The sequence below is a fragment of the Garra rufa genome, chromosome 10, assembly GCF_049309525.1.
Source record: "Garra rufa chromosome 10, GarRuf1.0, whole genome shotgun sequence".
NCBI classification, from domain to species: Eukaryota; Metazoa; Chordata; class Actinopteri; order Cypriniformes; family Cyprinidae; genus Garra; species Garra rufa.
Genome location: NC_133370.1, coordinates 46,926,800 through 46,938,054, shown reverse-complemented (window position 1 = coordinate 46,938,054; position 11,255 = coordinate 46,926,800). Strand labels below are relative to the sequence as shown.

Below are 11,255 nucleotides of genomic sequence, written 5' to 3'. Positions count from 1 at the left end.
AGTAGCAAAACTGAGTAATGCTAATGGATGAGTAACTCAGTCCATCCTTGTGATCTAAATAAAATGAACAAACCAGCAAGTAAATAATACACTTCCTAATTTGACATCGAATGAGATTCTACTGGAGTAGGAGTCCCTCTTTCTCTTTCACTTTATCTGGATCATACTTGATTCTGAAAGGATTCTTTCATCTTCACAATTCTTGGCTAAGGATTTAAAAAAGTATTGCTATTTTTGTTTTCATGTCACGTGACTTTCGATTAGTGAATAAAGGAGCATACTGAATGTGAATACAAGTAAAAACATGTTCTCCGAGCAAACCTTAAGCACGTGTGTTACTCTTGGGACAAAAGGAGTCCAGCTGTTCAACCACTGCCTTCAAATTCTCAAGTTCGTTTGCTTCAAAGGTTTTCTCTCTTCCGGAAACACAACTACAATAAAGACAATTCCTGTAACACTACTGTTCACCACTAGATGGCAGGGTTAATCAAATAATGCTTGTCCACAAATATTAGTAGAGTTTTTGCTTCTAATATTCAATTAATCATATAATTACAAACCTACATAAACACATAAAAGACCAGCTGTGTATAGCCTACACTCATTACATGTAATCTGGATTGGGTAATCAGATTTAAGTACTTGTAATTAGATTAAATTACATTTTATTATGGATTACATGATTATATATTATTTACACAATTTACAACAAATTATTATTATTATATTAGGAAATCCGTAATTTTGAATTCATATGTTAAAGGTGGTCTGAATTTGATTGATTTTTAGCTCTCTAAACAGTAATTTATATAATTTATATAAATAAATTGGCTAAGACAATATCTTCAAAGCGCTTCATCTGTTTGGAAAAAAAATCCTCGATTTATTTTCTCTCATTTGGTGGTTTAGAATGTCTTTTAATGTGTAATTATAACATAAAAAACTTTCAATTAAACTTTCTGAATTTTACCAACAAGTACTTGCTCCCCAGAGTCTTATAAACACAACTTTTCTCCTCTGATCTTTTTTCACTTTTTTCCTTTTTTTTATTATAAATTGTAAATTTAATTATTAATTGTAAATGCCCACAGTACTTTCATCTGTAAATATTTTCCATCGTTTTAGTATGCAAATATAGTATACATATATATTGCATATATATATATATATATTGCAATTAACTATATTGCAAACATATAAAACACGACCAGCTGTCCATACACTCTCAGAAAAAAAGGTACAAAAGGTGTCAATGGGGCGTACTTTTGTACCTTATTTACCCCTCAGGGTGCATATTAGTACCTAAAAGCTTAGTACCTTAGCACCTTAATTGTACAAAATAGTAGGCTGCCTTTTGAAATGTTATTCCGTTCTAGTGACAGCTTTTGTACCTTTTTTCTACCTTTTTTAACATATAATACATTTTTGGTTGATTTTTATCACTAGACTTGATAAAGTATTGTCATTTAAATTGTCTTTATCCCTCTATGGTATGGAGTTGCCATATGGCAACAATTAATTTCTACTGATTTTCTTGCTATTCCAAAAAAAAAAAAAATACAATATGGAATATGGTAATTAAAAGGACCAGCCCTAAGGTAGTCAATGATGTGCTGTTTTTAGGTCAAATGACATTTGAATGTTTCTCCAAAACACTTTTCCCACCGTCACCCTCACATGGAGGACACCTGTTGATGTGCTCCAGAAATGGCTGTGATAAACTCATTTCTGAACATTTCTTCTCAAGGGGGATTTTTTGCATCATCTTCGGTTAGTAAATTACATATTTTTATTTACAAATCAACATTATCTAACATAGTTTTACTGCAAAATGAGAAAATATCAATGTTGCCATATGGGAACACTGTGCCACTACAGAAAAATAGGTATGTTGCCATATGGCACAGTGGAACTGAAGTAATGCATTTCCCCATTGGGATTTTTTATAGATAGTAACATCAGTAATTTGATTGCAGTTATTTATTTATTTGAAGTGTTTATTGTAGTATAGTTGTATTTATGCATGAATAAGAAAATTATTTATTCTTTTCAATAAATAGATACAGCAATATTTCACAGAAAGGGCAATACGGAGAGTGCAGATTTGGCTCTTCCATGTGATGTCAATCAAGATGAGTGTTTGTGCATGTGTATATGTGTCTGCATGTGTGTGTGACAGATTTCGATGGAAATTAGGATTGAATGCATCAATTTCTAAAAGGAAATGTGCATACGGTAGTTTAATAGAAAAACTAATTTTTGGCCATTTTCCCTTGTGGTACACTGTTGCCATATGGCGACGTTTTTCCTAAATACCTTCTTCTTCTTTTTTTTCAAAAATGTGTTTTGATTTGTATAATTGAAGCTATTTTATGTAATAAAAACTTATTTGAAACATAATGCGTACCATAGAGGGATATGCCAGTTTGGGCCGGTAGATGGCAGCAGTTGCTGTCAAAATGAAAACAGGTCTATTATCCTCACAATTATTTGATTAACCGATTATGAAACGTAAATCTTTAAAATATGCTTATTTAGTCTAAAACAAATCGCTAATCGAGTCATAAACAGAACCTGGTGGGGTTCTGAAGCTGAGCGCACTGTGACTAGAATCAATGCCATCCAATGAGTGTGTTGAAGGGGGACGTTCGGTCGAAGTTCCGCCCTCAGGACTGCTTGTTCGGTCCAAATCATCACTGGAGAGCCCATTGAGTGAATGCGAATTGAAATAACTAGGTTATTTGTGTCAGACGGAGAGATTCCTCAGCTCTTGAGTGGATTATGACGCACGTCTGAGTGTAATGTCACGCGCGGCGGGTCTGTGGGGCTGCGTGTACCGGGACAGGTGTGTTACCTGTGGCTGCGAATGGTGGAAATGGGCACGGATCAGCAACTTGCCGCTGAAACGAATTGCTCTCATTGAACGTCGTTGGTGTTTTCCGAGCAGAAGCGTGTTTGGATAGTGTAGCGGTCGGGGCCAAGCCGGCGACTTTTGTCTATTGATTAATCGCGAACAGTTTGTGACGCCTTTTAAACGGGTGAAGACACGCAAACCACTCCCTGAGCACTGGACGTAAAGCTCTCTTTTTTGCTTGTGTATCCAGTGTAAACGGGGGTTGTGTGGTTCTGACGCATTCCCGAACCGGGCTGCAGTCTGTGCGAGACGGTGATGGCCGTATCTCAGCTGGACACGGAGCCTCATCCACCGGAGAACGGCTTCGTCACCCCCGAAACTAATAAATCGCCCGATTTACTTTCGCAGATCGACGGCCGCGTTTTGCCTAACGTGGGCGGATTTGGCAGATTTCAGAAACAGCTGATCGTTTTAACATGGATCCCGGCCATTTTCATTGGCTTCAGCCAATTTTCGGACAATTTTCTCCTGGCTGAGCCTCAGCAGTGCGCTCAAATGCAGCCGAATAACAGCGAGCATTCGCCCAATGTGTCGACCCCGGCGTTTAGCGCCGTCAATAATGGAAGCAACGCCACTAATGCGTCTAAACAATGCATGTGCATGCCGTCAGGATGTGAGCTGCAAATTGGACTAGAGAAAAATGTAGTCACCAAGGTAGGTCTCCCTATGCATCTTACACTGAGTTTATGCTAGACAAGCATGCATGCTATTAACGCAATTTTTTTCATGAGAGCACCCACATGAATGCATGTGGAAAGGTGAGCTTGTTTACAAAGCATCTACGGGCCTAAAGGGAACAACTCTCCATACGCATAGGGGAAAGAATGGCATTGCTGACTGAGACGAATATGAGTCATCTGCATCAACAGCTGACAAGGTGCCAGCCATCACGGGGTGTCATGTCACTGGGTTCCCTCATGCTGACCAGATGACATAACTGCTCTTTAAAAAAACAACAGCATCCTTTTAACCATCTGCGTCCTGCCCTTTGGCCTCTATTAGTCTGTGTGTGCATTGTGCAATAGTGAATATGGGTCAACAAACTCTGAGGACTACTCTGTAATTCTGAGCAGCCTACAGAGATAGCAGAGAGCCACCGCAGGCCTTTTGAGTTTATCATATTAGTGTCACATTATGTCCTTCCCTGCTAATCTGGTAACTGAAGGCAGATTCGCTATTAATAACAGTTACGGTCAAGAAGCCGGTGGGTAGGCTTCGTCAAATGTGCTGTGAGACTCAAATCTGCAAACATATTTTTTAGATGCTCATATTTTGTGCAAGCTGTGAGGCAGGTTAAGTGCTACTTTATTACATGTTTGCATAAAATGTTTTCTTGTAAAACATTTGTAAAAATAAAAAGACCCACACATCCATAAACGGTGCACATAGCCTGCAATGAGAGTGAATCAGCAAACGTTACGAAAGCATCAATTTACCCATGGCTTTGCTGTTCTCTCTGAAAGGAAATCCTATAACTGTGTTGGCATGCCTTTTCAGCAAAGTGAGCAATCTTATTTATTTACTTATTGAAACTATGGTTCATCCATTTGCTGGTGCAATTTATGCTTGCTGCGTAAAAAGAAAAATAAGCTGGTTTCTTTTATATCAACTCTTATATTGAGTAAATGTAATGTACATCCTGTCGTTTTTAGGGTTTGTGTTTTGTACACTTATCCTGTTTTTTTAAACATCTGCTTGCTACATAAGGAAATCACTGGACATGGGACATTATTTGGGGCTGATGTGTCCCTGGACCACAAAACCAGTCATAAGGGTCTTTTGGTTTTAATTGAGATTTATATATCATCTGAATCAATAAGCTTTTCATTGATGTATGGTTTGTTAGAACAGTATTTGTCTGAGATACAGCTATTTGAAAATCTGCAATGTGAGGGTGCTCAAAAATCAAAATGCTAAGAAAATCACCTTTAAAGCTGTGCAAATGAAATTCTTAGCAATGCATATTACTAATAAAAAAATAAGTTTTTATATATGATACATGATCTTTACTTAATATCTTAATGATTTTTGGCATAAATTAAGCATATATAATTTTGACCCATTCTAAGTATTGTTGGCTATTGCTATACTATTTTTTGGGTTTTGTGGTCCAGAGTCACATTTTATTAGATCACTTGTTATAAACTCAAAACTACAAAATGATCACTGTTGAGTGGCTCCAGGAACAGGGTTGAGAACCATTGTAGGTTATGCAGACGTCATTGCCTTTTATGTTCAAGTCTGAAGTCTTGAGTAAATAATGACTGTTTAATCCTTTAAGTCAAACTCATTCAGGTAGGGGCACAGCACTAAACGCTAACACAAGTTTGCAGCCATTCAAAAGTTTCTTATGCTCACCAAGGCTGCCTTTATTTGATTACAAAAATACAGTAAAATGATAATATTGTAAAATATTATTAGTTTAAAATATCTGTTTTCTATTTGACTATGTGTTAAAATGTAGAATTTTTAGCACCATTACTGATCAAATATGCTGATTTGATGGTAATAAAACATTTCTGATTATCAATGTTGAAAACAGTTGTGCTGCTTAACATTTTGGTGGAAACTGTGAAGGAGTTCTACAAAAGGCCTCAAAGTTCATTCATTTCGTACCAGTTTAATGTTGTTTTAATTTGGTTTCAAACCTGTGTTGATATTGCGAGAACATTTATTTTGGTAACATTAAAAATTGTTTCACTGTTGATCAGTTTATTGCATCCTTGGTAAATAAAAGTCTTAAAATAAAAATTTTTACTGACCCCAAACTTTTGATGGGTGGTGTAAAATACGCCAATAAACCTGAGATAATAAAGTTGCGTAATATTTTGTTTAAATAATAATAAAAAAAATTAGAATAAAATAATCTACGCATCAAATACATTAAGTTCTTTGGTAACATCATCTAGTTACAAATTCAGTTCAGTGCCAACTTCACAGCCAGTTTCTTTATGTTCAGTGGATAAAGAATTAATTTCAGGTAGGGAACACTGACATAGTCTTTGCTGGAAAGGTCATCTGTCAACTTATGAAGTGAACCAATACCTTATAGATTCATGAACATGTCTCGTGTTTTACGGTCAACTAAGAGAACCAGAGACAAAAACCAGTCCATCTTAACCTTCTCAGACTTAAGAAGCTGAAATTCCTTCTGAAATGTCTTCAGCTAACATCTTTTTCTTCCAACTGAGGTTCATCCTGCTAAACATTTATCTTTATGGCTCTCGTTGCATTTATAACTGCAAGTAATACATAATAGTCACTACTTTTGTTTCTCATTAGAGTTTTCATTGTAGCTAATATAAATCTTGTTCATTTTGCTCAAAGTGAGTCTTTACTGTATTTGAGCCATCGTCTGCTGTAAAAGACACTCGCTGCTCCTCACAAAGTAATTATTTCAAACCTTGAGACATGTTTTCTCCAATGTGATCTTTAGGAAGTGGAGCTGTTTTTTGGCATCTACTTATTTTATTTAATTAATGCTGCAACTCATCGGATCCGTTGTTCGCATTGACCACAAATGTGTGATTTTCGTAGTGTTTTGCCTGCTTTAGCTCTAATTCAACCCATGCTTTGCATTTCTCGTGCATTTCATGGATAGCAACTGGTGAAAGATTAATGTGTGATGGCTTTTTGTCAAGAATTTCTATCAGTTTTTGGAAGTTGACTTAACTGGCTGAGTCTGTGATGCTGGCAGCATGATTTTGCATAAATGATCGCGTCGGTTATTTCCTTGAGCCGTTTTGAGCTCCTCTCATATGGCGTGACACTTGCAAATGGCAGAATGATCAATATTTGTACAGTTAGGTTAGGTTAGCTTGGCTTTGAGGTGTGCTTTTGTTTATTTTTGTTTGAGTTGTCATACGCTGATCATACACATTTGTGACCCAGGACCACAAAACCAGTCATAAGGGTCAATTTTTTGACATTGAGATTTATACCTCATTTGAAAGCTGAATAAATGAACAATATTTGGCTGAGAATCTAAATATTGAGAAAATCGCCTTTTACAGTTGTCCAAATAAAGTTCTTAGTAAGGCATATTACTAATCAAAAATTAACTTCCGATATATTTACGATACAAAATATCTTCATTGAACATGATCTTTACGTAATATCCTAATGATTTTTGGCATTAAATCGATAATTTTGACCCTCACAATGTATTTTTTATTTATTGTGACAAATATACTCATGCTACTTAAGACTGGTTTTGTGGTCCAGGGTCACATTTGTGGTAAGGTCTTGCAAATAACCCATATCATACCCAAAATCGTAATGATCCTACACTTTTAAAAAATAAAGGTGCTTCAAAAGGTTCTTTACAGCGGTGCCATAGAAAAACCATTTTTGATTCCACAAAGAACCATTCAGTCAAAGGTTCTTAAAAGAACCATATCCTTCCTAACTTTTTATAATCTGAAGAACCTTCTTTTGCCACAAAGAACCTTTTGTGAAACAGAAAGGTTCTTCAGATTCTTTATCGAACCATTTTAAGCAAAAAAGGTTATTCTAATCTACGCCATTGTGAAGCACCTTTATTTTTAAAGGTGTATCCTCTTTTCTGTATCCCAAACTGCTGATGTACAATTGCTTTTGGTGCCCTGTATTCGTATTTTCTGTTCTAATGCTTGCACATGTTGTAATGATTTGTACAGCTTAAACAGAAAGGTCAAATCTTGTGTGGGGTTAGTGCAATTAGATTCAAATTGGTAGAAATTTGGCATCATTCGCTATGGTAAACTGGTTTGCTTTAGTTATAAGCGCCTAAAGTACCATAGTACCATCATACAAAGATCAAAAGGGCTGCCTGAACCTCAAGTGCTTATGAATTCAGGATATCCTACCAAATTCACCCCAAGAGCAGAGTGCAAGATGTATCATTGGGTCAATAATAAAATAACTCTAGAAGAGTTTTACCATGCTGACTTTCAATACACTAAAGCACAGCAAGCGATCAGCAAACTCAGCAACCTCGGTGTGCATTTGTATATAATTAAATGCAGAACATTAAACTCTCGGCCGACCTCACAGTCAATCCTGGCACGTCCCTAACAAGAGGCAGGACTTCTGGGACAGATTGCTCAACTCCAGTTTTGACTTGTTTGGTCACAGTTTCAAATGTCACACTAGGTGAAAAGAAGCTGATAGCAATTATAACGCTTTGTTATCATTCAAACAAGCAAGCAACTCTACAAAGGAACAGCCCAGAATAAAAAAGTGGTTGTTTGAATGGTTGACTCTGTAGGCTTCTGTAGAATCAGTTGAGGATGTAGGAGAAGCCCCTGAAAAATAATCCTTGTTCTTCTTCTACTGTATGATCTCCTCAGACAGCCTCTGAAAGTCATTTTCCGTCGGGAGAGCCCTTTCAGATTTTGAGGACTATTCTAATTGCATTGGAGGCCCCACAGGCTTTCATTTTAATAAGATGTGGTAAAATGAATAGGGTTATCATCATCACTGGGAGATGTAGAGCTGCAGAGTCGTTCACATTTGGCTCTAATGTTGTATTCTGATGACAAGGTCAGGATCAGGCCTGAAAGGTTCTGATTCAATAGCAAGACTGTAAATAGGAAATAGTTGGGCTCATGAACCAATCATCTTGATGAATGGCACTCTAGGCATTTTGATGAAGCTGATTCATCTTGTTATGAACCATTTACAATGTCTTTATCAGTGTAGGATACAAATACTATAGGTACTGCAGCTGACCTACTGTACCTGAAGCTTTTTGTAACTTACTGAAATTAATAATGAACTGAGTGTAACATTCAAGTCATCCATAACTCACAAATGCATGTTAATCATTGTGTAATGGATGTTATGTGGAATATAAGGGACGACATTGCAAGGCAAAAACACTTTTTTCATGCACCTATCAAGTTTGAGATCTTGGTCTTTTGGGTGTTTTTTCAGACTAGTGAAAAGAAAACACCCAAAAGACACTGTGACGTGTTTCTTTTATAGCACTTTATCTATTTTCGTCAATGTATTTTAATTACAGTACATATTTTTACGTATTGTAGAGTATGTTGAAATGACAAGGGTATGTCGAAAATATTTTTATTGGCTCAAAATGATTTTTTTCCTCCTACACTGATGCATAAATCTCCACTTTAGTAGCACTGACACGCATCAAACTTTACATTTTTACTGCTGTCTTTATTCTGAAGGTTTTTACAGAGGGATTTGTCCATATATAATTTGCTTGATTTTATACATTTTATTCCCCCCGAAATAGTAAAAACTACATTTCTGTCTGTTATAAGTTTTTTTTCTGAATTATGGAGTGACAAAATGAGATACCCAAAACCCCTCTGTAAAACATTTGACTCGAATCTGTCAAAAAAATTAAACAAGAAATTTGAAACTGACTTTATCCAAATGTTACATTTTTGTACTAGAAATGTATGCGAATTAGTGCATATTTCATTTATCGGTGCCTCATTTGCATATTTAAAACATTTTACAAAACTTGTAATACAAAAAAATGTTTGCAATTATCAATTTAATCAATCAACTGGGCATGTAAGGTGGCAACTATTAGTTAAGTTTTTTTTTACCCTATTCACCTGCAGGCTCTCACCTTAAAAGTTGGACAATAAGAGCACAGATGCTGTCAGTATTGCCAAAATCAATTTTCTTGCTAAATTAGCAGCAGATGAAATTACTTCTAGCATGTTTCTTTTTAATTTTACTTATGTGACAGTAAGCACTGTGTGTCAACGCATTGTTCTAGTCACTGCATCTTGACTAGGTGTGTGTTTGTGTGTAAATACTGTAAAAGATCAAAAGTTGAGAACTCAAAAACATGATGCAACCAGCTGTAGGACTTTTTGAGATTAAAGAAGTTCACTTCTAGAACAAAAAATTACAGTTAATGTACTCACCCCCTTGTCATCCAAGATGTTCATGTCTTTCTTTCTTCAGTCATAAAGAACTTATGTTTTTATGAGGAAAACATTTGAGGATTTCTCTCCATATAGTGGACTTCTATGGTGCCCGCGAATTTGAACTTCCAAAATGCCGTTTAAATGCAGATTCAAAGGGCTCTAAACGATCCCAGCCGAAGAAGAATGGCCTATTCAGGTTCATAGCAGTTAGAGTATGTCAAAAACTCCCATCTCAATTCCTTTTTCAACTTCAAAATCACCCTATGTCGCAGTTTTACCTTTTTTTTTCTCTTTTGTAAAAGGGTGTTTGATCTTCTTTCTTTTCACGTTAATTTAGTAAAGACCAGGTCTGTATTTCTGCAGTGATGTAGGATGATTTTGAAGTTGGATAAGATGGGAAAATTAGATGAATACACAACATAAGACTGATTACCTCTTTCGCTAACTGTTGGTTGGTCACACTAGTTCTTCAGACAGTCTTAACATAGAGGCTAAGTTTATGCAACTGGTCTCTGGTCTTCAAGATGTTTTTTCTAGCATGCACAGATTTAGGGTATGTTCCCACTTGTAGTTCAGTTTGGTTTATTGGGAACTCCAGCTCCCCAGTACCAGCAGCACTCATGCAGCCCCAGACCATGATGCTACCACCACCATGCTAGACTGTAGGCAACACACAATTTTCTTGGTACTCCTCACCAGGGCATCACCACACATGGTGGACACCATCCGAGCCAAACAAGTTTATCTTATAGTCTCATCAGACCACAGGACATGGTTCCAGAAATTCATGCTCTTGGACAGGTTGTCTTCAGCAAACTGTTTGCTTCAGATGAGGCTTCCTTCTGGGACGACGCCTATGAAAACCAACTTGTTGCAGTGTGCGGCGTACTGACAAGCTGACCTTCTGCAACCTTTAAAGCAATGCTGGCAGCACTCATGCATCTGTTTTTTTTTTTTTTTTTTTGAAGCCAGGTTCTGCACCTGAACGAACGAACCTGCACAGAACGAGTGCTCAACTCAACCTCTGTATGACCCTGAAAACTGTAGTGTAACTCGGTTTCAGGGTGTTACTGAACCTCTAATAGCCTTGGCCATCTTTGTGGAGAGCAAAAAATCTAATTCTTAAATCTTCAGAAAGTTCTTTGCCATGAGATGCCATGTTGAACATCCAGTGGTCAATATGAGAGAATTGTATGTAAAGCAACTAATTTTACCTGCTCTGATACACACCATTGTATGGTCCTGTCAAGCAGACAAAAACAAACATGATGAATAGGACATGTGGCATTGCATGGTTAAACAACATACTGCTGTTATTACTCAGGGTGTACTCACTTTTGTTGCCAGCTATTTTGACAATAATGGCTACATGTTGAGTTAATTGTTTTAGAGGACAGTATATCTGCTATACAAGCTGCACATTGACTACTATAAAATATATCCAAGTT

General features: G+C 36.7%; 1 protein-coding gene across 1 annotated transcript in view; it reads left to right on the top strand.

Annotated features, from left to right (window-relative positions):
* The first annotated feature begins 2,945 nt into the window (after window positions 1-2,945).
* slc22a23 (solute carrier family 22 member 23) overlaps window positions 2,946-11,255 on the top strand; it is a 78,224-nt gene continuing 69,914 nt past the window's right edge. Inside the window, exon 1 of the mRNA XM_073849482.1 lies at window positions 2,946-3,568. Coding sequence (XP_073705583.1) covers window positions 3,170-3,568 — 399 coding nt within the window. The 5' untranslated portion in view covers window positions 2,946-3,169. The remainder of the gene's footprint in view (window positions 3,569-11,255) is intronic.